We start from the raw sequence: 25,717 nt of genomic DNA on the forward strand, positions 1-25,717 counted from the left end.
AAATAGTCCAATTTCCATTGCACATAATTTTTCGGTGAATGGAATCCTTGTTGATATCCGAAAGTTTCGTTCAGTTGTGTGATGATTGAGTTTATTATATGGTTTAACCCTATAATTTTAATGAAATAGCTTCCTTCCTTCCTTCCTCAATGGCAGGCGAGTGTAGCTCAATCTATAGAAATGTCCCAAACACATATTCTGCCACTTTTTTTAATTTTATTAGCTCCAGTGGAGGTAAAAGAATATGACCGTGAAAATTTTACATAGAGTAATCGAAATGTATATGTATGTGTACCAACTTTTCGCAGGGCGAAAGGGAGATGATATTCGAAATGAAAACTTCTTATGAAGAGGCTGACAATGGCACCTTGTTATGCTACTTGAAGTGTAAGTCGGACAGAATTCAATATACAGTAGATAGCAGTATATTCTTAGACTTGATAAATATCTTTCCCGATGAAAAATTTTTCATACTTGACGGAGCTATCAGGAATATAATGTTAGAATGTATGGGATCCAATCTATCAACGAAAACTTGTGGGGAGAACTACAGCAGATGTAAACCTCTTATATCGAAGGTAGGTACTGAATAAAATTACGTTTTCCTACCGCTCTCTACTGCTCCGATATGAGTTCATTGAGATGAATGATTCATTTATTTCTTCCTCATTGGTTTCCCCTTGAAAAAACCAATAGATATCTCTATTCAACATTTTTTTATTGAAAATGGTGCTGTCTATGGCGATAGTTACAGGGAAATTTTGTTGTACACATCTCATATAACGTTGAAACGTCCCAATTTAAGGTTATGGGCTTATTCTTATATGAAATATTTTTCGATAGAAGTGACATTAATATTTTTTAATTCTACATGGGTCATATTTCAACAATGCAAATGCCAGTTTGTATAATACTAACAATGCTATTATATCTCGATAGTTTGCTAAATTATTGGCTTAGGGTCTTATGACCTTGGTAAGCAAAGGTTGTGAAGTAGGAATTTTTTTATTACATATTTGGGTATATTGTTCAATTTTACACTTTTACACGTCGATAACTTTTAGAATTTTTGGGCTAGGAGAATAATTTCTACTTTGGCGTATGAGCGAAAATTATTTTTGACTTTATAGGGCGAACCACCCTAATAAGTGGTGAAACCCGTTACAACCCTGTCTCTTCAAAGGAAAACACCCAATTTTTATTTCATATTCTAAATGTACATAAAATTTTTATTTCGTGGAGTATCCTAATTGTCATAATTTATATGATATATAATATCATATACTATAATTTGTGTTTCTTAATGACGTATGACATTTTTTCCGATAAATTTCATGGTTATGATGATGTTTTAAACTTGAAATCGTGTATTGAAAATCGTTCCAGATAAATGTATGATTTTCTTTTTCATAGTGTTTTTAGGATTATCCTACAAGAGATCCAAACGAAAATTTTTGACTGCCTTATATTCACCCTGTACAACAACAAGATTTTGAAAAAATTACCCTGTACCAGTGGCATATAGGCGAAGGCTTGTCATCTCGGGGTGAAAATCAAACATCATTGAAGTGATGTGGAATTTATACCTAGGTATAAAGTTTGACTCAAAGATTATAAAGTAGACAGATAGGAAACGTCCTCATATCTCTAGTACAACAAACCGACTACATTTTGGCCAGTGAAAACACATTTGACAATGGAATGACGCTGAAACCGTATTGTCAATACAGAAAAACTGTTTAATAACAGTTTTCTGTTTTATAATTGAGGGGCGCGAAATTCGAATTGTATTCCTTGTATTGAATTTCAATATAGATTTCGTTGAGACCAGAAAACAGACATCCCGATCGATAAAACAAAAGTATGGTTTTGTTTTGTGACCAGAATGTTAGTTTTCATCTTAACATTGTTTGGAATCAATTAATATCAATAAAATACACTGTCGGATGTGCTATATTATCATTTGCAATTTACAAAAAATTTAGAAAATTTTAAATTATGAACAACGAATAGAGCTTTAACTAGGACACATTGATCTGCTATTATATGTCAAAGGTGTTATTGCAATACGTTGTTTTTAATTGATAAACTTAGTTGAATTTGTACAACTTAGGGGAGAAATTAATATGAACCAATATTCAATATACCATCATAGCATACACATTTTCGTTACTTAAATATTATTTACACTTTACAATTTTCAGAATTAAAAAAAACCTTACAGAGGTATACAAGACCTGTATGTTAGCCCGTTGGTATAGTTTCTTTATGCGTTTTTTATGATTTCCTTATGACATGGTCTCTTTATGACACAATATAAAAATTGATTTATGAATGAACAAAACACTTACAGCAGATTTCATAAAACTTTGACTATCCAAACAACAATTTGAGAGAGGCTCGATTCCCCAATAGACATCAATAAAATCTTTACATTTCTAAATATATTGAAGGAGTAGCAATTGAGAATCTTCGACTGGGAGTATAAAAGTCATAAATTCTCCTAAATGGGCACTTCATGCAAAGGATGCTTTCTGCACACAACAATTTACGTGGATGAACAGTTCTCAATTGACTTGCAGTAAAATGTTCACTGCACATGGTGTTGTCATAGTGGGTTTGCAGGCCTTTACGCCCTGAAAATTTCGGGGCAATGAAAATAAAAATCAATGAATGACCGAGTCACATGTTACCATTTTCAATACTCACATTTCATTTTCTTTAGTAAAGTAAAAACTTTATTTCGGAAAATCCATTTTATTTGATCCACAATTCTTCACTATGCAATAATTTTCGAACGACATTCAGAGGTTGTCCCCAAGAAATTAGACAAGAAAATTCAATAATCAGCAACTACAACGAGCTAGATAAACAAAATGCGGTACGAGAATCAAAACATTCAAAACCTCTTCGATCAAAATGGCCATCTGAAATCTTACAAAATTTCATATGTTTCTGCAAATGCCCTTCGAATTAATATTTCAAACAGGCTTAGGGTCTTAGAAACACATTTGAAACATAGATGGCGCTCACATCACTTTAGTAGCTTCGGTTCCCATCTTCCTACTCTTTAATCTATGGTTTGACTAGTCATACTTAGGCAAATTTTCACCTATCTCACTTCATTTGCTGCTTGGTTTAGATATGGCACATGTGAATAGAATGAAAAATTATTCTGAACGACAGTTGCGACAAATTAAAACTTTCCCAAATATTCTTTAGAGCCTGCGAAAAGATCAACAGTGACATTATATTATTAGTGTCAGTGGAGTTTAATAATTTTGGCTTCTGTCTAATTTATCATTGCATAACTAACATTATTTTTTCTAGTTTTCGAATATAAGCGGTGAAAATTCAACATGCTGCCTCCAGGAGATCTATCCGGATAAGTCGAAGCTAGACTGGCGCAATTTCCTGGGTTTTCCAGAGGGAACGGAATGTCTGATGAAATGTATTAAAGCGCAAACAAGTATTTTCAATAAGAAGGGGGAAGCTGATGCTTCGAATGTATACAGAAATACGGAATTTGTTGATATTATTCCAGAAAAGAAACAAACTTTCAGGCGCTGTGTACTCAACGGATCTGGCGTTCATACTTGCGAAGAGATAATTCATCTTTATATTTGCTTTTTCAGGAACATGAAGAAAGCTGATTCCAGGGAATGGCTTTATCCTTAAAACTTTTAACTATGATATAGATGCATAATATTTTTTATGGATTTGGAAAGATATTCGTATTGAAGTGTATGATTAAACTGACATAATAATAATGCAGCTTTATTTGAACAGAATTTGCTCTAACTACATCATTACCATAGATTAAATAGATGGATCATAAGCTATTTTCCAGACTGTTCATTTTTCAAATTATTCCCACTCCCAATAACCACCAATGAAATGAATTTTCGCTTGTTTTCCCCTCCAGATCGCTTCTAAAATTTCTAAGACGGCGTGTGTATTTGTAATTGTCAAAATATTATTTCAATCATTCACGTCGTAATATTTTGGAAAATAAGCAGCGATGTGCCGTAAAAACGTGTGTTCGAAATAAAAGTGCAATTTATACACGAAAGAGGAAAGCGATTTATTTATTCTGGTAAGTTTTTGATATTTTATTCTTGTTTGAGTTCACGACTTTATGAAATCAGGGGAGGGAGTTATGGGACGCCAGGGTCGTATTTTGTTTGAATCCCATCTAATGATGGGATTGAAATGTTGAGTTTATACAATCAAATAATTGATTTCAATTTTAGATTTCCCAGAAATGTAACCAGACGAAGGCAGTGGAGAGTTGCACTGGGTCTTGAAAACAATTTACACTTCTCTTGTAATTTATACTCCAGACTTTAGTATAATGAGAGTAATCGACTTTTACCGTAAATTTGAAAGCAGATGCCATCCCGAGTGAGGTAAGATAGGTAGTTTACCACTTATTTAACTCGCTTTATTGTCTGATTATCACTTTCTTTGGAATTTTGCAAGTGATTTCTGAATACTTCTGAACTTGAAATTTATAGTAGATTCTCTTTTTCTTATTATATCATGCTTTTTTGTATAAATATTCTTCCTGGTTTCGAGATGAACAGTAGAACGAGATTTTAATTGCTTCAATAAAGTTGTAATTATAGCCACTACTGTGCCAAACCTGTTATCAGTACTGGAGTTTTTGAGGAAAATGGGAACAATATCAAGAAACACGAATGCCAGTTCAGGATTTGCAGAAATGAAAGCTTCTTGAAGTTCAAGGATAAAACAAGTGAGGTACATACCTACCCAGGGAGGTATACAAAATTCCTTATAAACTGCTATGGCAAATAGAACTCGTCTTAGGAATGAAGATCCATAAAAATGAGCTGAGGTCATGTTTGGAACTTTTTGTGAAAATCAAAAAGTTTCCTTTATTTCTAAAATGTATTTCAATGTAAAAATTATGCTACTACTGTAATTATGATTACAATAATGACCATTCAATTAGAGCTCAGATATTCCCATTATTTTTATGATTTATTAAATGAAAATGTCTGTTATCAGGATACCTCATATTTCGAAGTAAAACTTCAGTTGAAAAATTGTTGCAGAAGACAAGCGGAGAACAGAAATTAAAAAACAGCTAATTGACGTCAAAAAACCGATTTAAGATTACCAGTGAGTCGTCAGTACTACAAGCAGTTCCCAATTCATTGGAAAGAAAAATTCAAGATGAAAGCTTGGAAAGCCGAGGCAAATACCTAATAAAAAATTTCTTCGAAGACAGCTGCATGCATAAAATACATAAATTTGGCAATGTCCTCGAACAATTTGCTTAAAAGTTACATTATTATTGAGTTAGAGCTTACAGTTTCGTAAAATGACTCTTGATTATTATGCACTTCAACACCAAAAAGCACTTTCGAGGTGGTATAAAAATTTGAAAGAGGAAGCAGGTTGTTGAACTAGGTATTTGAGTTGCTGAAAAACAGTGCTCTTTAGTTTATATGCAATATAACTTAATTCAATTTAAAACTGCCCGTAAAAAAAAATATTGATGCTTCATCTAGAATTGAGGGATTCTTTTATGAGTTACTGTATACAATAAGAAATAATTTCCTATTTCACAATCATTGGTTCATGTTTACAGTATTACATTAATGTTTCATTCCGCAAAATCTGTACGGAAGACTTGAGGATTTCTTCAATGAACAAACTTTTTTAGATTCTCATTATACAAATTCCATAAACTTCAGCTGCTTCCACTTCTATTGATTTGAGAATTAACCATTCTAAAGGGAATTTTTTTCATGAAAGTAATTTTTGGTTTTCAGTTTATGCTTAGTGAATAAAATTTCAAATAATCTGTATGTAGGTTAAGGTCATATTGACTATTTGTGAATGGTAACATTGTATTCAAAATAAATTCTTTTTTACATAAGTTGTTTTGGTATTACATATTAGTTCTACATCCCTTTGATTAGTTGTCATAAGAAAAATACTCGAAATCTTTGCATTGAAACATATTTCCATTCGATATAAAATTATTGCTGACTACCTGAAATATTCACAGTGTGACTAGTTCTGAATCCGCCCCTGTCCAGTTCCCCCACCCAAGATATCCAAATTCATATTTATGGCAGTATTATGTGAACGCGTTTTTGTCGAGATGCTCTATCTCCTGTTTTATTAATCTATGATCATTACATTTTATGGATAAAGTGGTCCTTGCAGTACATGCTCATTAAAGTCATTATTATAACATTTTCTAGAAATAAATTTTCATTTGATCAGTAAGAATTCTGCAAATATGTTCAAATCAATTGTTCACTGATCCTCAACCATACATATGTTCGGAAAGTTATCCCCAGATGAGAATGGGTATGAAATTACTGTACTTAAACTCTGCAAGCAAAGCATATGATGAGCTTATTAGTTTTTTATTGATGTCATATGGCTGAAGTAGACTCGTATAGCACTCGATACCTAATTAATCATAGGGATCATCAATGAGTCAACAGAATGCCATTATGCTTATTAATCCAACGTTGTTTTTGGGGTCGTTATTAGATAATGGTAAATGCTGAATCGAGTTGCAATGCTTCAAATAGTTGCATTTTACTTTAAATGACAAACAGGGACGGACTTAAAAGGATAGTTGGGGACGATCTCCCTATTGTTGAAAAAATTTAAAAGCAGTTAAAAAAATTTAAGCAGTTGAAAAATGGAAAATTTGGTTTCGACTAATTTTTTTAAATTTTCTCCCATTAATATGAGCAGCAAGCAGTATCAGTACTTTCTTCGATGCACATTTGACCAGTGATTTATTTATCATAATAATCGATATCACTTTGTGCAATGAGGTGTTCTTTATTAATTCATTGGAAATCACAGCATTGTTCTGATTTTTTAAATTGAAAATAACTGAAGTTCATATTTTTAAAGTATTGCAGCAAATTGCGGTAATCGAATGAAATCATTTTTGTAGGTTAACTTTTTTTTCGAAAGAGAAAGAAGATACCTTTCGAATTATGTAATATAAGCTTATATTTCTCATTTAAAAATTGGTTGTTGTATTGTAACTGTTACTGGAAGTGGGTTGAAGAATGCCAAGATATAATTTGAATTTGACGTCTTTCGGGATTTACTACAATAGTGTACAGGGTGGGCAAAATTCGTTGTCTAGTGAGGGGATCTCGAGAACTATAAGAGCTTGAAGAAAACGGATGACATCTCCGAGCTCTTATTCAGAAAAACGGAGAATAGTTCAAACCGTAACCTCCTACGTTTCTGCGTTTTTGAGTTATTAGCAAAAAATGAGATTTTGTCGATTTCGAAAAGTTCTCATAAATTTTTTGTCTTCGAAGTTACAGATCTGAAACTTGAACCTTTTTGGGCACTTCTATATGCAGAATCTATTGAAAAAAATTTTTTTTTTCAAACTCAAAAATACCTAATTCCATAAAAATTTGCATATGAAAAAACGTTCGCCTAATGATTCGAAATAAAAATATTTTCAGCTTGTCAGTGGAGTCCACGTAAAAAAATTCCTGTAGAAGGTACAACTTTCAGATCTGTAACTTCAAAGACAAAAAAGTTACGAGAACTTTTCGAAATCGTTAAAATCTCATTTTTTGCTAATAACTCAAAAACGAAGAATCGTAGAAAGCTACGGTTTTCACTATTCTTTGTTTCTCTGAAATAGAGCTGGAAATGTGTAATCCGTTTTCTTCTAGCTCTAATAGTTCTCGAGATCCCCTCAGTACACAACGAATTTGGCCCACCCTGTACTGTACAGTTACCGAAATAATGTATATGTATAGTCATCATGTTGTCCAAAATTCTACGCTGTTGACGATTACGGAATCATTTAGTTCCAGTTTAAGTTTGAACCAAGCTCAACTTTGACAATTCAGTACAATTTTGACAAGTTGAACTGGGTTCAATGTTGATCTCGGCTCGAAAATTAATTGTACAACAATCGGGCCTTAATCTGATTTTCTAATGTCACTTACGGATGTCCTGTTGTATAAAGCTTGATCGGGAAATCAGTAGGTATATACTTGATTGTCGGGAGTATTTAATTTTCTTTCAGTTCATATCATTTTGAATTTCATTCTGGCATAAAATTAAGGTAACTTTAATGATTCGCAATTGCTACATTGTCAATATATTCAGAAATTGAAAAGTTTTAACTCATTTAATACTGAATACTGAAAATATCGATCGCTCACATTTTGTGTATGCGGCAAGCAAGATTTTTGATTATTTCTGCTCCGGTTGCCTTCAATTTCCAACTATATAGGTATAATTGACTCCCTGGACAGGAAAGCATTCGATGAGCGTAATCAGCGCATAAATGATTTTATGAGCAGGAATCTGGAATTTAGTGGTAGTAAAGGGATGGTTAGGTCCTCTAAATTCGCTCTTATCTCATGAATAAATTAAGCGTCGTTTGTGATGGAATGTTTCGATCTACTCCACATAGAGTTTCTGGAGTATCTCACCGTATGCAATCTAGAAAAACAAATACACTATAGGAAATTTGAAAGTAAATGGATATTCTTGTGAAAAGCAACTTAAACTTGAATTTTCGGGAAAAAAAATTGTTGCCTTAATACTCCTCTAGTAGATCTTCTCCAACTATTCAGACCTTTTATGTTCACTTCTTAATCGCAGTCAAGAAATACGTACACTGTGTAGCAGAAAAATTGAATAAATTACTTATTTTGACTAATAATGCCTTCTTGACCGACTTATTTCAGGAAGGCTTAACGTCAATTCTTACTTATTTCAATTTTTTTATCACTGCCGAATCGGAAAAATAGTATATGAAAAAGCGTTTTTTTACCCCAAGAATCTAATGTTAAAATATTTGTACGAGTCAAAGACTCACTCTGTATAAGCAAGGATCTGCTCGCAAAAAAATTTATATGAAAGAGCAACACTATTTTTGACAAAGAATAAACTCTCAAATTTTTTTGCAACTCTTCATTAACACCTTATAAATCAAGTCAAAAGGATAAAGGGAAAGTATTTGAGATAAAAACTGATTTTACGGTTTAAAATCTCATTAAATAAAACAGGAAAACTGACAGACCAAATAAACAAATTGGCATTTGTAAAGAGGAGATTTCTTTCTCAATTCTTAAATTAATTGAGGTGTGGAATTTCCCGCTGATACAGTAGCGTCCGTGGAGATAATCAGTAGAAAAGTTCATATGTGACTTTCATATTATCGGTCAACTACGCATTCAGCTTGTTGTTTTCAGTATTCTGGAGAAAATTTCTACTTCTTCTAGAATTTCCTTGTTGTGGTTAAATTCACAATGCAGAATTATTTTGGGCACAGCATACAAAAAATATTTTGCTCAGGACACTACATAAAATTATGTATAATACATAAATCATACGGTTTTGTATTTCAGGGGAAAGAGTTACATTCTTTCGCTAAAAGCATTGAGTATTAAATACATTGAGTATTAAAACTCAATGCTATAAGCTATAAGTGAATCTGTATCAAAGTTCCTTTTGTAAGAATTCTTCCGGATGTGATGAAATACACGAAAAAGCTCAAAGAAACTTTTTCATTCTCTCTACAATATTAAAACTAATATTTTCAATGTTGTGTAAATAATACTAAATGCAGATTGATGCAAATCAATTCAATTAGATAGCCTTCAATTATTATTCAAGAATGTTTTCATTCATGAGGTTTATATATAGGGTGTGCATAATTAATAGAAATGATATGGTACCTGAGGGTAGAGGACGTTGTGACGGTTCAGAAAAATATATTTTGTTTAGTAGAAGTCCCTCGGTTTTCGAGATTTTCGAAAATTCAAAAAAATTACACCCTCAGTCATTCTCTTTGTCGGCGTGAGTTGAAATGAAGGAAATTTTTCATTCTGTTTTTTGGATAGTATTCCAGGGTTGATGCGCTAAAGAATGCTGTTCATGATTTTTGGGACGAATTCATAGTGTTTTTTCAAACAAAGATCCAACTCAAAAGTCCTGTTTTGATATTTTTTTCTGAGTTTAACCTAACGTGGTGTGACAAAAACATGCCTGTTTCATTGGGATTTCGAAATGGTATAACTCACTCTATTTCGAGCGTTTGAGACAAAATTCCTACTAAAATGAGTCAAGGCCAAGTTTAATGTACCCTTTTTTTAAAGCTTTTAGCAACTGAAATGAGAAATGCAAGCAGAATTAAGCTATCTTTCATAAGAAGGTGTAGAGCATAATATATTAGAGCTCATGGTGACAACTTTGAACACTTTTTGTAAAATTCAATTCAATAAAATGATAAATTAGTTATTTTCAAATTGATATTTTTTCGCGTTTCATTTCATGATTGAAATCCACAGTTCTTAAATCAATATTTTCAAGTCAATTTGGAGGAATTAAGTAAATTTTAGCACTTAAGAAAAAATATCTTGAATCACTTGTGGCAGGAATTTACTTTGACTTTTTCTCTTTAGATATTACAAAACTACAAAAATTCACTTCATTACTTGAAATTAACTTGAAAACACGGATTTCATAACTGTGAGGCTTAATAATCAAAGAAAACGAGAAAAATAACACTTTCCGAATATTGTTAATTGTTAATTGTTAATGTTTTATCAAATCGAGTTTTACAAAAGTTCAAAGTGCACTGCACCTTCTAATGAATGATTGCTTTATTCTGCTATTTTAAAGAGAAGGTTTGCGTCAAACTAGGTCTTGACTCATTGTAATAGGAATTTTTTTCCTATTAAATTTTTGACATTCAATTGATTTAAACCCTGTCGTAATCTCAATGAAACAGGCATATGTTTTTGCTTACTTTGGCACTCAGTTAACCAAATTTTTTATCACCACGTACAGTTAAATTGGAAAAAAATAAGCAAAACAGGATATTTTAGTTGGATCTTTGTTTGAAAAAACTATACATACGCCTCAAAAATCATAAATCACGTTCGATAGCACATCTATCCAGAATACTATCCAGAAATATTATCCAAAAAAACAGATTGAAGAAATATCTTTATTTGTAGTCTTATATATATATATTCTTTTGAATGCCAGCAATACATTTTAGTTATCAAACAAGCATACATACATAGCATATGTATGAGTTTCAGCAAAGGTTAGTGTAACGGGGTACCATACAATTTGGAGTATGATACAAGAGCTTAGGGAAAAAACCTCAGTAAAAAAACCCTGTCTCCCCGTGAGTAGTGTAGTGATGTCAAATTTGTTTACAGAATAAGCTTTTAATACTGAAGGGCTTCCTTTCCATTGATATGAAAATTTCTTTATCCTCTTTCCATTTCAAAATAATATCTGAAACAAAGAAACAGAGCAGAAAACGAGAAAAAAAAAAGAATAATAAAGCCTTCATCCAAACTCATTCTAAGACTTGATGATGACTGAAGAAAAAATAAATAATCATAGGTACATAACCTGTTTTTCAATTGCACTGGGAGGAATACCATCTCTGCGTAAAAAATCTTCTGCTGATCTTGGTGGAGGATCACTCTCGTCGTTAGAAATGCCTTCAGTACTCAAATTAATAATAGCCAAATCTTGCTTTTGACTGGGAGGGTCTTTCGACCAGGTCCAGTCCTCCAAGTGATGATTCTTCTGTTCTTCAGTTGTTCGAGGAACGCTACAGGACCCTTATATTGGGTAATCATCTCCCATAGATATACCAGTGGTTATTCAGTAGAAAATTGAAAAAACGGGGAAGATATTCAAAAAACTTCTGACACCTTATTGACAATTTGTCTTGATACCAAGAAACGTGGCAAAGGGGTATAATTTTTTTGAATTTTCGGGAATTATCAAACATGAAACTTAATCTTCTGAACCGCCACAATATACTTCACCCCCAGGTACCATAGTATCCACTCATTACGACACACCCTGTATATCAAGTACTAAAACTAACTCATAAATCTCAAAGTTAAAATAAAGCTCTTTTTGATTGGGAAAATTTCATGAGGTTTACAAATTATTTTCCATGGTGGATTTCAAATGTTGTAGGAATAAGGGGAACACACAAATTGACATTCTGTAGAAGAATAACCTCTTAATGGTTACATTCATTTCTTACTCGTATCACTATAGTATTTAACAAAAGATAAAATTATCAGTATTGTCGATGACAACACCCTCGTTTTCGTCTTGTAAGAGAGGACAAGACTTTGAACTACCTATTGAAGATCCCCAACATAAATCCTACGTTCAACCGTCGAATCACCACAGGCAGGTGAAAGACTTTTGTGTTCCAGCAGATGCTCTCAATCTGTCTCAAAATATATCACGATATCTGACGTACGGCGTAGCACCAACAGCAACTAATTTTTGGCTGCCCATCTGGCCTTTTTGCGAAAATATCGGTATGGGTCTGTTGTTTTCCCCACATTATAAACACCTACTAGATGAGATAATCAATCATGATTCGGGGAAACTTCTGACTCCAAGGATATTAATCTTCAACAACTCATTCAAACTGTTTTGACTTTTATAGGTTGTTAATGTAGATGTTAAAGACTATTTATGGATTGTTTTCGTTGTTCACTTGAAGAACAATCTTAACCCGAAGTAGGTATCTTAAAGTCTAAAAGACTATATAATCTTACAAAATTTATAGCACATTGTATTTCGATGGTTGCAGTGAAGGTAATTTATAGGTTCGCTAATTGTTCTGAAATATTTTTGTTTGAAGTTACCTCAATTACTTACATACATAACAAAGTTACCTCAGTTACATGCTATGGCGGTTCATCAGAACAAATTTAAAAAAATCTTCTCCTTTTCCTAAATAAAATCTTGCTTTTTATACAATATGCCATATCATGTCACGTGAAACCATATCTACTAATTATGACTTGAAGGAAATCTTTGTTGAATCTACTAGAGCGATCGAAGTGGTTTTGCGGTTATGCAAATTACACAAATTATACAAGTTATACAAATAATAGGTATATTATTTTATTAATATTACTATTTTGGATATAGGTATATAGTATATAGTGTATTCAAAGGTGAGGCTTTTTTCAACAGAAGGTAGAACTGGTTAAAATAAAGTGTTTCACCAAAAATCATCTATACGAAACGTCAAACAAATTTGAGAAAAAAAATTTAAAATGAGTACTGAAATAGATCCTAATATGACCCTAGATCATTTGTTATCTGCATTGTCGCAAAGCAATGGTAAAAAATGTTTCTTGTGATGACTGACTCAACCATATGATTTCGTGTAGGATATTTGCCCGTTCGATATTGACGTGGGAATGAAAATGGAATCTCAGGATCGCCAAATTTTCCTCAATATCAAGTAACTTAAACGATTTTATGAAATGGCTCATTTCGATACGAACTGTCAGAAAAATACTCAGGATCAAGTGTAAAAAAATAGAATATTAGTTCAAAATCTAACCAATAAATTCCGTCTAAATTGTTCACAAATTTTTTCACAATGGTCATCACAATCTTGTTTTTGTTCGAATCCTCCAACAATTGCCGTAAAAATGGGATGAAATATAGGGTAACAATAATAGCACTTTGTTAACATAAGCATTTTCAATAACTTTTTCTATACTTTTTTCACCCTAAATTGCACGATACAAAAATTTTTTCAAGTGAACTGATGCTACTATTCAGATTGACTCTGAAGTACGAACCATTCATTTTGCATCCGTATGTTTATGTTTTGTTTCGTTTTTCCACAGTTTCGTATTCGACATTTAATGAAATCTTGTAGAATTTCTAGGGGTTGTATCTCAGCTATCTCGAATATTTTATATAGACAATTTTTGGTGAAATGACTTATTCTGATGACTTCTACCTTCTGTCAACAAAAAATCCTCACCTTGAAAAATATCCTGTATAGGTTGCCGAGTTTTTATTTTTTCATTATTTAAAAAAGACAATCCAATTGAATTGAAACATTTTGCAACATTTATTTCGTTAACACCCTAGGACTAGAAAATAAAAAATATCCAAAAAAAGTCTCTCCGCTATTGTTTAACAGATCGGATCTCAAATTCTGCAAGAACCCCCAAAATGTTATTTCAAAGCAGAGAACAGCAATTAACATTTACAGATCTGCACTTTTGAAAAATACCGGGAATAGTTATTTTCCTAACAAGTCCGGAAAGTGGTACTTGTCCGCAACGAAAGTGCAAGCAGTTGAGTGCATGTCGTTACCATGGCTATCTCATCGTTGGCATTCGGTACATGACATAATTTAATTTACTACTCTTTAACATTTGCACCGTTTAGGGAAGTGACTCTTTGGGACTTGAAGTGCGTGCGGGAAAAAGATTGAACGCGCACGCTTGCGTAGAAAAAGGAATTCAATTACAGTTGTGTGAAATGTTACTTCAAAGAATTTTCCATCATAATTTGGAAGTGACGACTAGTTATTCATAATCTAGATACACAATTTTGGAAATGATTGACATATTTTGTCTATCATTTCCAAAATTGTTGTACAGGGTGTTCTACAAGCTCTATGACAAACTTTGACTGAAGGTAGATGTGCTTCTTTTGACCATTTTTTTCCTATGAACATAGGTCCGATTCGGACCTATGGAGTTACAAGAATTAAAATTTTTTTTTCATGTTTTGATTAAGTAGGCCGACAGAAAATATCGGTTGATATGGTAATTGACGTTATTTTAGTTATTCATTCGACACTTGTTTCACTGAGAATGGTATCAACAATAACCATAATAAACATGTATAGGCACTGCAGAATCCATATACCATTAGACAAAGACGATGTCAGCAACGTTTCAGTGTTTTCATATTATAAATTATCGTTTAAATGCAGATTTGTATACAAATTTTTTGGAGCACAACCTTTTTTACTTCATCGATAACTTACAGCTCAACATTGTTGGAAAAATATGGTGCACGATGGTGCACCATCACATAGAGGTAGACAAGTTGTCAGTTCGCTGAATGAAAATTCATCGAATAAATGGATAGGTCAAGGAAGACCAATACAATGGCCACCTCGTCACCAATTCTTGTGCAAAATTTCTTGGAAATCACAAACTAGGAGATAAAAACATTTTCGATGTAATTTCTGTATATTAGAAATTATTAGCCAGATGATGGGAAAGAAATTCTAGCTGGGAGCTAAGCAGCTTTGGACGAGTTCATTGTCTGGGTTGGCGAATACAGTGGTTATTGTTATATAGTATTTCAGTAGAATCATTCTACCTTTTCGATTTTTCAATAATTTCCAGTAAGTGACGAAAGACACAGGGACAATTACACACAGATTGAAAGTTTTGAGGAATTTTTCTCAAATTGAATGAAATTTCCAAATCCTTCTACTCACTCAGACTATCCGTTGCCAAAAGCTGTTAAATAGGTAGCAAAACAATGAGTAGTAATGAAAGAGCTCGACGAAGGAAGTTTAGCACGACAATGCAAATTTATTATATTGCTTATAGGCACATATCAACAATGGAACCGACGTAATAATCTACCCAGTGAATTCCTGTTCAATTATGATGGGCATTGTGCCCGAATGGCTTCGCGGTGAAAGAACATAAATTTGTATACCTATTTCGACTTCTTGGTCTCTCCACTACAACGTTGGATTATGTCCAACATTGACTGCAAAATTTCAAAGACAGCTCTCTTATATTCTTTTGAAAAACTCAGAAAACTGGAAAACTTCAAGGTTGAGACGGGTGTAGAAATTAAATTATATAATTACAATTACAACAAAAATGGGAACTATACAAATTCTTCCACATGCATCTCATATATTGCGATAATTCATTTTCCAATTATTAACTTTCAGTAGGTTCAGTAAATGCAGGCGAAAATGCCTTCCATACTAAGGTACATTACAGAATAGATCCTTGTTCAAATTTGCGCTAATCAAAATAACATTAGTGAAAATCAAATTGGCAGCATCAATTTCAAACTGGCAGTAATCAGAAGCAAATTGGCAATAATCAAGTTCAAACTGGCATTTACCAATTTCAAATTGACAATAAACAAAATATTATTATTATTATTATTATAATTAACAATAAAATCAACAACATTTTATTCTAATGGGGAATTTAAATTCAGAGTTACCAATTCGATTGTGTTCATTATGTCAATTTGCAATTGACTAATGCCAAATTGAAATTGATAAATGCCAATTTGCTTTTGATTAATGCCAGTTTGAAATTGAAAAGGTATAGAGCATACTACATACCTGCAGTATGACACAGAAGAAAAAAATTAGAATAGGGGCACTGAAACTCATAAGAATTATCAAAGGTCATATATAAACACCGATGAGTTACTAGTTATTACAAAAAGTACTAATCACCAACAATGAATTATATTTTTCTCAAAGTGACAAGTACCTACAACATAATATAAATATGTACGGTGGGCAAATTTCGATGTTTTAGCACTACAGCTTTTGAACCAGAGGAGATAGACAAAATCTGATACCCCATTCTCGTTCTCTTTTTCTGAGAAACTTACAATAGTAGTAGTGATTTTTGGCCACTTTCTTTTGTTTTCGAGTTATAAGCAAAAATTGGAAAAATGGCGATATCGAAATAAATTTATATCTCCGCTAATACTGATGATAGGCACAGGCACAGGCACTTTCTTACGTAGAATCCAGTGGCGTTCTCGCCTTTTCAGCTGGATTTTTAATTACGAAGCTATGACCCAAAGTTATGTTTTTTTAAATGGGAGCACTAGTTTTCTGTGCAATTTTTTGAAAGCTTAATTTTTACTGATTTCAAAAATATATAACATCATATAGTTTGTATCAATATAGGTAAATAATAGAAAATGGTCAAAAACACTTTTTCCCAATATTTCTATGGTTTCACCTTTTGACGAGCACAGAAAAATAGAGATTCCTATAACAAAAGCAGTCTCCTTCCGGCAATGTCATTCTTTCTATGATTTTACCAATTTTCACAAAATTTGAATCAAGACATATTTCATAAATTTTCATAATAATGAAAGGACTTATAGAAAGAGACACTGGTAATCATACTATGCTATATTTTTCTATGCTCATCAAAAGTTAAAACCATAGAAATATTGAGAAAAAAGGTTTTTGACCATTTTCTATTATTCATATTGATACAAACCATATGATGTCATATATTTTTGAAATCAGTAAAAATCAAGCTTTCAAAAAATTGCACAGAAAACTTGTGTTCCCATTAGAAAAAACATAACTTTGGGTCATACCTTCGTAATTAAAAATCCTGCTAAAAAGGCGAGCACGCCACTGGATTCTACGTAAAAAAGTGCCTGTATAATGTTTCAATTTCAGAGCTCTATCATTAATATTAGCGGAGATATAAATTTATTTCGATATCGCCATTTTTCCACTTTTGCTTATAACTCGAAAACAAAAGAAAGTGGCCAAAAATGACTACTACTATTATTAGTTTCTCAGAAAAAGAGAACGAGAATGGGGTATCAGATTTTGTTTATCTCCTCTGGTTTAAAAACTGTAGTGCTAAAACATCGAAATTTGCCCACCCTGTACATGTACATATATTGGAGATGGAGATTCTGGATCAGATATTGAGTAAATGATGAAAGTGTGATACACTTGAGAAGCACAAACGTTATGATTTCAATATTCAACTCACTCAATGACAGGTTGCTCAGTTTTTCATTGATTTAACAATGCCCTTTAAATTTTCAATGAGATTTCCTCATTCAGTAAGGATGTAAGAAATCATGACTATAATAATAACTGCAAATCGTGTATCTATACCATGTATTAATTTATTGATTTTTTGTGCCCTGAATAGGTACTCTCCATATTTTTTCAAGGGAAATTTTAATTTAATAAACCTGGGTTCGCTAAATGCTGGACTGTTTGGATTTCCTGGAAAAAATAACCAAGATGCAAAAAACACATTTTTTAAAACACATTTAGACTAGGATACTCTTATTGGCTCACTAAAGAAGCCAATTGATTGAACTTATTATTATTGATTATAATACTATTTTCACAAAAATGAGTTTTCAAACCATGACCATGACACGTGTTTTACTATCACAATAGCATCTTCAGATGGGCTAAGGGCTAAGGTATACTCCAGTGGAATTTCACCATTGAATTAAATTTTTACACAAGAATTTTGATAAGTCAGATATCGTGGGGACACTGAAATCTACAGGTCCCCACCGAAAATGCTTTTCTCGAATATTCTAATCAAATTCCAATATTTCGTCATACATGTTGTTAAATCTCAGCTTGAGAAAAGTCCTATGTTTTTCTAATAAAATTCTAGATTATTCGATCAGTTCAAGCATGAATCGATTTACCAATGGAAGTATATTTTACATTTTATTTATAAATATCAATTGATTGTACAGGGTGATTCGAAAGTAATAAGCAATTAAAAAAGCTTTAGGTATCTATATTCACCAATGGAACACCCCGTATTTATGAAGACTAATGCGGTTATTTTTGATAGTTTCAACGATTTTCTACCTTCGTTTTTGAGTTATCAAATTCTTCTCTTGTTGAATGAACGTATGCCATCTGAACTCCAGAACACCTGGAAACAGTGCGAATATGAAAATTTTGACAAACCAGTATCAAAATCAAGACAATGCATTTGACCTATGTGAGAAGAGGAGAATGGAGCAAAAGTACAGATACGTTACTGAACCTCCGCCTTCTCTTTTCCTAGATTAGTAACACCGATCGTCCAGGAAACAGAAGATAAATGCGAGGATCCAAAAAGAAGTTATTTACTTGAATTATGATCACCGAATCTTAATCCGGAACTATTGTTATTCCCCTCCCGCTTTCAATAAATTCGTTGAACTGAGCAGAAACGCCAAAAATTATTGAAATGAGACAATACGCTCGGAAGTTACTGTCGCCCTCAGGCTAGATTCATTCAAAAACAGGGAGAGTTCCTGAAGATATGCTCCAAATTTCTTCGCATCCATTGTATACCCCAATTTTATCCGGCTTTCAACAGAAATCTAACAGTGCGTTATGGCGAATCAATATAAAAACACCTGGTGTTGGTTTCTTGCATAACAGTCGCTTTGATGCCAGTCTGCAGCTCGGGTATTGTGAGACGCACAAAAGAGGATGCGTACCACTCGTAAGTTGCAGAAACGGAGCATCAAAGGTGCCCGACTCGAGCAGCCCTTACTACCGAAATTTCTTCATGGTAAGTGGATCGGTCTCTGCGTCACATCCATGCCAGACTCTTAGAAACCTTCTAGACGGCTGAACAAGAAACCATGCACGAGCCAACGCATTTCCGTGTGTCTCGGATGTTTCGCAAACGACTTTGCCCATCTTTTATCCGGTCCAAATTATATGGTGTTATAAAGAATTCAGTCAGGGTAGCTCCAGAGACTCACCGGTTAGGAAATATACAGGATGCTTCAACTGAAACAAGTCAGTCTTTGAAACTTGTCGAGCTATTGATTTTTCCAAAAACCTTCACAGTTATACTGTTTGGAAGGATTCACGTTCTTTGGTACTCATTTCTTTCTGATGTTCAAAACATCCTTCTTGAGTTTTCGAGAAGGAAATTTCGGTTGAATGACGCATGATTCCGAAAGTTTTTTTAATTTCAGTAATGTGGCGCATGTATTCTATACAGGGTGTCCCAAAACTAGTGAATCAAACGTCACATCACGATAGAGTAGACCAAAAATTATCGAATGACACCAACATTAGTTTATCGAAAATGTACCGGTTCCAAAATAATCCGAATTTTATTGAAATACCTAAAGTTGCCGATTTTCGAACTATTTTTCTTAATCACAGGGCCAGTTTGTGAAAAAGGATATCGATTTTAAATTATATTGAACTAAGATTATTGTTTTATCCCTAATTGAAATTATTTTATGTAGTTAATCGATAACCTAAGTAAATGTAAATTAAAACAATTGTTTTTTCTATATGATTTTTATTACTCAGAATACACCCCCTCTATAGGGTTGATAATATGGGAGAAAAACGCTATCCTTAATCACAAATTGGCCTTGTGATTGAAAAAATAGTTCGATAATCGGCAACTTTAGGTTAGGTTTTTTCAGAAACGGTACATTTTCGCTCAACTAATGTTGGTGTCATTCGATAGTATTTGAGTTTTGAGACACCCTGCATATCCTTTTTCTGAGATTTTCACTAAAATATCCGAATGGATAATGGAATCAGTGAAGGAGATTGGCTCTGCAACTGAAAAAACTGCCAACATAACAACATTTGCATACCCTAAAACTTTGCTCATTGCGAGAAGTTAGGGTGGTTTTAATGTTTGGTAACTCTTTGAACGACCACTTGAAAAATAGGTAGTAACCGAATGGCTTATATTTTTAGTTTAGAGTAATGAAAGAAGAAGAAGAAACAGGTTAAACATATGCAAAAAATCTTGGTAATTTTTCGATTTAATACATACTTAGAATAAGAGAAGTAAACATAACTACTTTCCTGTATACCTACTTTTATTTTTGCATCGACACTCAATTTTTCTGGTAACAATGTCTGAACTATGGTGCAAAACAAACACTATATAGAGATATACATTGAATTAATTATGATAAAGTTCTGACTAGCATTCAAATGTCTGGTCAATTTAGGTTAACAGGTTGTAACGAAGATCGCATAGAACAAGGTTGTATAGGAATTTGAATAGTTAATAAAAGATTCAAAATTTTTTATCACATAAAACTTTTCGTTTTGATTCTTAACCGAATCGAAGTGGTGATCATAGTTGCCAATTGCCATTTTGTTTTTTTTCAAAATAATATTCCACGGATTGACATAAGCACGAAGAATATTTTCCCGAATGCAATCCATTCCAATGCCATCAGCAAGTGCTTATAGATTGTTTAAAAAATTTTAAAACAAATAAATAAAGTATAAAGCGGATTGAATAGGATTATGTTGAGAAATTAGTATCTACTTAGAAAAATGAAATATATTCTGCTATTTCAAGCAATTAATGTAATTAACGGAATAGTTTGTTTCTCAAATTCGATCTATAACGTCTTCTAACTAATAGTCTAGTGAAATAAATTTTCAACAAATATGGTATATATATCCATCTTATGTACTCTTCATTTGATATTGAATCTGGATACAAATATAAACTACTGCTAAAAATAGAATTATTAGATTATCATTATAATATGAGTTGTTTGACTACACTTGTTCAATCAGACCGTGTGTTGAGAAACTCATGTTAGTGACAATGATAAATACATAAAATTGTGTTTTTACTTCAAATATGGATTTTCATCAAGTACCCGCCGCTTTTATTCAATAAGCCACTGCGTTTTCATATTTTTAAGACCTCAAAAGTGCCTGAAAATTGTAGCGAGGCTTCTGAATTACCCCGTAATTAGAATAAAGATGAACTTAAGAAAACCATTATGGACTCTTGATGAAGATAAGATATTCATATTTAGTGATGACGAGTTTCAAGTTTTTCAACGAAATGAGAGGGTTTTTCTCTAAGATGGAGAGTAATTACCGAACTTGCTCATAAGGACGAAATAATATCTGTCTCATATTGAATATTTCGAATTCGCTCAAAAATTAGGTGAATTAACCCTACTGGGTTACAAAATATTCGTTACCCCGTCGGCTTCTTTCCGTTGTCCATTCTGATACCTAATGAGTGTTTTTGTGTTGCAGAAGATGTCCTGCTACTCGGGCTGATTCTGAGGTGTCAGATTTATCAAGGAATAATATAATATCAGTGTTTTTTTTTTATTAAAAAATCTGATGATATGATCATTATAGTCCTAAAAGCACAAAAGTAATTCTGAAAGGGATGCAAATGAATATTTATATAACTCATAAATTGTTTACCTTGGTAAAATTATTTTATGAATGGATATCCAAAAAGATACTGTCCCTCAGAAATTATTTTGAAATCATGACCTCCAAAATCTTTCTTACCTAACTCAAATCTGGAAATATGTTCTTTACTTTTTTGAATTTGATTAAATATCAGCCCAAAGTTTTGGTCATCCTTTTATATATGTTCTATCTTCAGTTTTCTACCCAAATGTCTAAAATTCATAGAAATACTGAATCCATCATCAAAGGCAAACTGATCTACGAAATTTATTGAAACTTGGGGTTTATGGACACATGCTGAGATCGAGTCACAGAGATATATAAATTATTTCAATATTCCAGGGCCGGATTCTCATTAATCCACATTAAAGTGTTCAGGGTAGAAATATCACTTCGTATTTCGACATTCAAATAATTGTTTCACTTTTAAGGAAGATATTGTACTATATCTGGATTGGTTGCAATAATAAATTCTTATTGCTGCAAATTTCGAAATATCATGATATTTGTTAGTATGGAGTGAAAAAAAATCTGAGATGAATGGATGACATTAAACAGGCAGCGGTTCCTATCTGGTATAAACTGGCATGACATGGATAAAAGAAAAATGGATGCCTATATCCAGAAGTGGATTTTGAATGGTCGATGAGAGATCAAGTACCTAACAAACAGCCAAAGATCAAATTTTATATTATTAAAGCATTTGGAGGTGACAATTCAAAAATATCTTTTGGGACCTTTTGGGGCGGACATTTAAAGAAAAAAGGTCTTGACTTTAACTGGCTCTATATGCTCTTAATTTTGGACCACCTGTTTTTGAAACATCTTATTTATATAATTATAATATCCATTAATCATCTTACGCAGATCATTTCCTAGTGAAATCCCAAATGATTTCAATTTCACACAAGACAGTCAGTCGGGTTTATGCTTAGGAGTATTACAACAGTAAATCATTTTGTAGCAAAGTATCCTTTTCGAGCATTGTAGGAACAATATCAGAAATTCATTAGAAATTGAGGAGTCTTTAAATTTCCTTTTTTCTTGAAATTTTGCTTATGGAACTTTTTTTCGATAAGAGGAGACTCTTCTGGAAAAGGGTAGTTTAGGTTTTCTTATGTCAATGGCTGTGATTGAGCCTGGAAATAAATTTCACAAGAGATCGTTGACGCCATGGCATTGCTAAAAAAATCGACTTTAGAGCTCCAATTCGTTAAGGGGAAATAGAACATACGATTCGAGATCGAGACGATCGACATTGGTTGCTTTACGGATGCTACCCCTAATACGAAAATGTGTCACATCTTTGAGCAATAGCCTGAATTACGTACTGAGTCAGTTGAAAAGTAAAAATAACCGCGTGAGAGGTAATATAGGAATATTGAATAATTTTCAGTTATTCCTGAATTTCAGCGTAATTTTGGCATATATCGCTATGAAAATCTTCGCAATATATAAACAATTGAATCGCCGATTTCACCCCGTCGTCATTTTTATCGAAATATGTCGAAAAACCGTCAAAAATGATTGTGAAAACAAGTTTTATTGACATTAAAGTTCAAGTTTTTTTTCTCACAAAAAACAACTAAATTGGAAAAAAAGAGACAGGGTGACATCAAGACGTCCTTTACCTTCAATTTAAAAAAAAATCAAGACTTCACGTAAGAATTTGAAAGCGTAAATTAGGAACTAGTGAATGCCGTTTTGTCCGTTTTTGAATGGAGATTCTTGAGGTATTACTACCCCTTAAGTGAATCGTGTTTGCTTCTTATCTATCAAGGTCTTAAATGAGATTCGAATGTTGAAAGTCAAAAATTCAGGCAACTCTTTTCAAACACCCCATACTGCACCAAGAAATTAAACGAGCAATGTTTCCCTCTATCGATTCTTATCTACCAAGTAGGTGAACCGCACCCAGCGGTAACGTTCAAAAATAAAGTGATATTATTTTATACGCCAATCAAACCATATCGCGATGAATACGAAATTAGCAGTTTCGTATCGTTCACGGTCGAAAGACCACCTAAAATACTGGTAAAGTTTTACTTAGTTGGACCATGAAAAATTCGTGCCATATGCAACTTTTGACCCCGAGTTCGAAGTCGGTAGAACATGTGGCGGTTTTATATGTATCAAATTGAATTACATTAATGAAACCGTTCCGTTGAAAGAGAACAAATTGAATGATATATATCTCGTTTGTGGAGGTGTACTGTTGCTCGGATTGAAAAGAAAGATAGAGTTTTATCGGAATCCTCGAACTTCCAATTTCGTTTCATTTCATTCACTTCGGACCAGCTATTGTGATTTATTTTTGGAGACTTGTGTGCAATTACAAGACATCATTACTATAATAACAGAACAAAAATTGCTTCAACAGTATAGGCTTATTCTGAAGAACTATTGGAGATGACAAGTGCGTCTATGGAATTCGATACAGAGGATTAAAACTTAGAACAAAGTGCAGGAAGTGCTTTTTATGATCGATTCCTTTCACACGAAATGCTACAAAATCATCATTAACTTACCTCCATTAGTGAAAGTCAAAGGTCCGCTTCCTTTTTGGAAGTTGTTTATACAAAATACCAGGTGTTCAATTGGGAATTGCGCATACTCATTGGAACTCATGGAGTCATTAATTTTCCCCATGTTTTCAACTTATTTACCACTACATTTTTGTGATATTTGTTCGAAAGTCTGTCACTGTCTAGAGAAAGGACAAGGTTTATCCTCGAGAGAATTCAATCATAAGATATTGTTGAGTCGATTCAATGTTATTACTCTGCACATTGAAGAGAAACTTCGTCTTTCAAATTTTTGCACAAATTACTGCACAACAGTATTGACTGCCTTTCCCTCTCGTCTATTTTGTTTGAGGTTTCGTAATCCAAGACAAACTTCCTATGGAATTATTCCATCTAAAGACTCCCAGGACCAAAACTTTAATGCAATTCCCCATTTGATTCATGGTGTCTACATTTAATTAAGTTGCAGGAGAGTCTGACATTCACTTTGGCTCAATTGAGCTATTTATTAGCAGTTAACTCAGGTGTTGAATTACATTCAATCATTGAAAGTTGAATATCTAAGTTTTTTCTTATGTTCCTCCCAAAAAAAAATTTTATTTCCTATTCTCATCCCTTCTGATGTTTTGCATCATAGAGATTAATATATAACTTGTACTCACCCTAATTTTATCTTTGAGGATACTAGATAACGATAGGTTAATGCAGAGATACTAAGAACTAAAACCAATCTAATGGGTAGATGGCAAACAAGTGAACGCCATCTTACAATTAGATTCGTCGCTTCCTTGGGTATGAGTTCCTAGTAACGTTCTATGAACTCACCCTTAGAATCTGAATTCTTTTTATTTGTTTCTAGTGCTATATCTCGAATCTTTCTTTTTTGTCTTGTATTTTACTATTTTGTGTCCTAAATATTATTCAGTTGAAAATACAGAAATTTTTGTTATTTTGTATATATATTTTTTTGAATTAATTAACGTAGAAGTAACACTTTGCCATTACATAATATCATAGGAACTGTAGATATGTGGAACATGCAGGTTAAGAAGAGGACGGAAGATGGCGATGGTTTAAAACTCTCAATCACTTATGAGACTTTGACGATCTAGTTCTTGTAGTATTTTGGAGTACCTACAATCAAATTGGAAGGAAATGAATTAAATACGTAACATCTGTAAGTATTTGAAATTCACAGTGTTTCAACTTTTTCCTCAACTCCAGAATATTTGTCGACGAAGAATTCGGTAATAATCATTTTGGTTTATTCTGAGAGAACTAAACTTCTAGTTTTATGTTCACAATCAATGATGAATAAGGAAAAAATTAATTGATGTTTTGAATTTCGTAAGTAGATACACAAAATAGGTGAAGCAATTGT

The 25,717-nt window shown here is 32.8% G+C and overlaps 1 protein-coding gene and 1 long non-coding RNA gene across 2 annotated transcripts; both read left to right on the forward strand.

Moving 5' to 3' along the window:
• The first annotated feature begins 28 nt into the window (after nucleotides 1-28).
• LOC123315568 lies at nucleotides 29-3,762 on the forward strand. The gene is made up of 3 exons (XM_044901312.1): nucleotides 29-234; nucleotides 309-578; nucleotides 3,331-3,762. The coding sequence occupies exons 1-3, from the start codon at nucleotides 181-183 to the stop codon at nucleotides 3,676-3,678; spliced, it is 672 nt and encodes a 223-aa protein (XP_044757247.1). The 5' UTR covers nucleotides 29-180; the 3' UTR covers nucleotides 3,679-3,762.
• Nucleotides 3,763-4,701: 939 nt separating this feature from the next.
• LOC123315703 lies at nucleotides 4,702-5,166 on the forward strand. The gene is made up of 2 exons (XR_006537980.1): nucleotides 4,702-4,761; nucleotides 5,079-5,166. It is a non-coding gene; the product is annotated as an uncharacterized LOC123315703 (long non-coding RNA).
• The last annotated feature ends 20,551 nt before the right edge of the window (nucleotides 5,167-25,717 follow it).

The sequence above is a fragment of the Coccinella septempunctata genome, chromosome 6, assembly GCF_907165205.1.
Source record: "Coccinella septempunctata chromosome 6, icCocSept1.1, whole genome shotgun sequence".
NCBI lineage: Eukaryota > Metazoa > Arthropoda > Insecta > Coleoptera > Coccinellidae > Coccinella > Coccinella septempunctata.

What these genes read in the sequence shown, in the direction of transcription:
- LOC123315568 (XM_044901312.1), top strand. Translation starts at nt 181, where the DNA reads ATGTCCCAAACACATATTCTGCCACTTTTTTTAATTTTATTAGCTCCA. An exon ending in TTTTATTAGCTCCAGTGGAG is followed by an intron (nt 235 to 308) that starts GTAAAAGAATAT and finishes AACTTTTCGCAG; the next exon opens with GGCGAAAGGGAGATGATATT. An exon ending in GTAAACCTCTTATATCGAAG is followed by an intron (nt 579 to 3,330) that starts GTAGGTACTGAA and finishes TATTTTTTCTAG; the next exon opens with TTTTCGAATATAAGCGGTGA.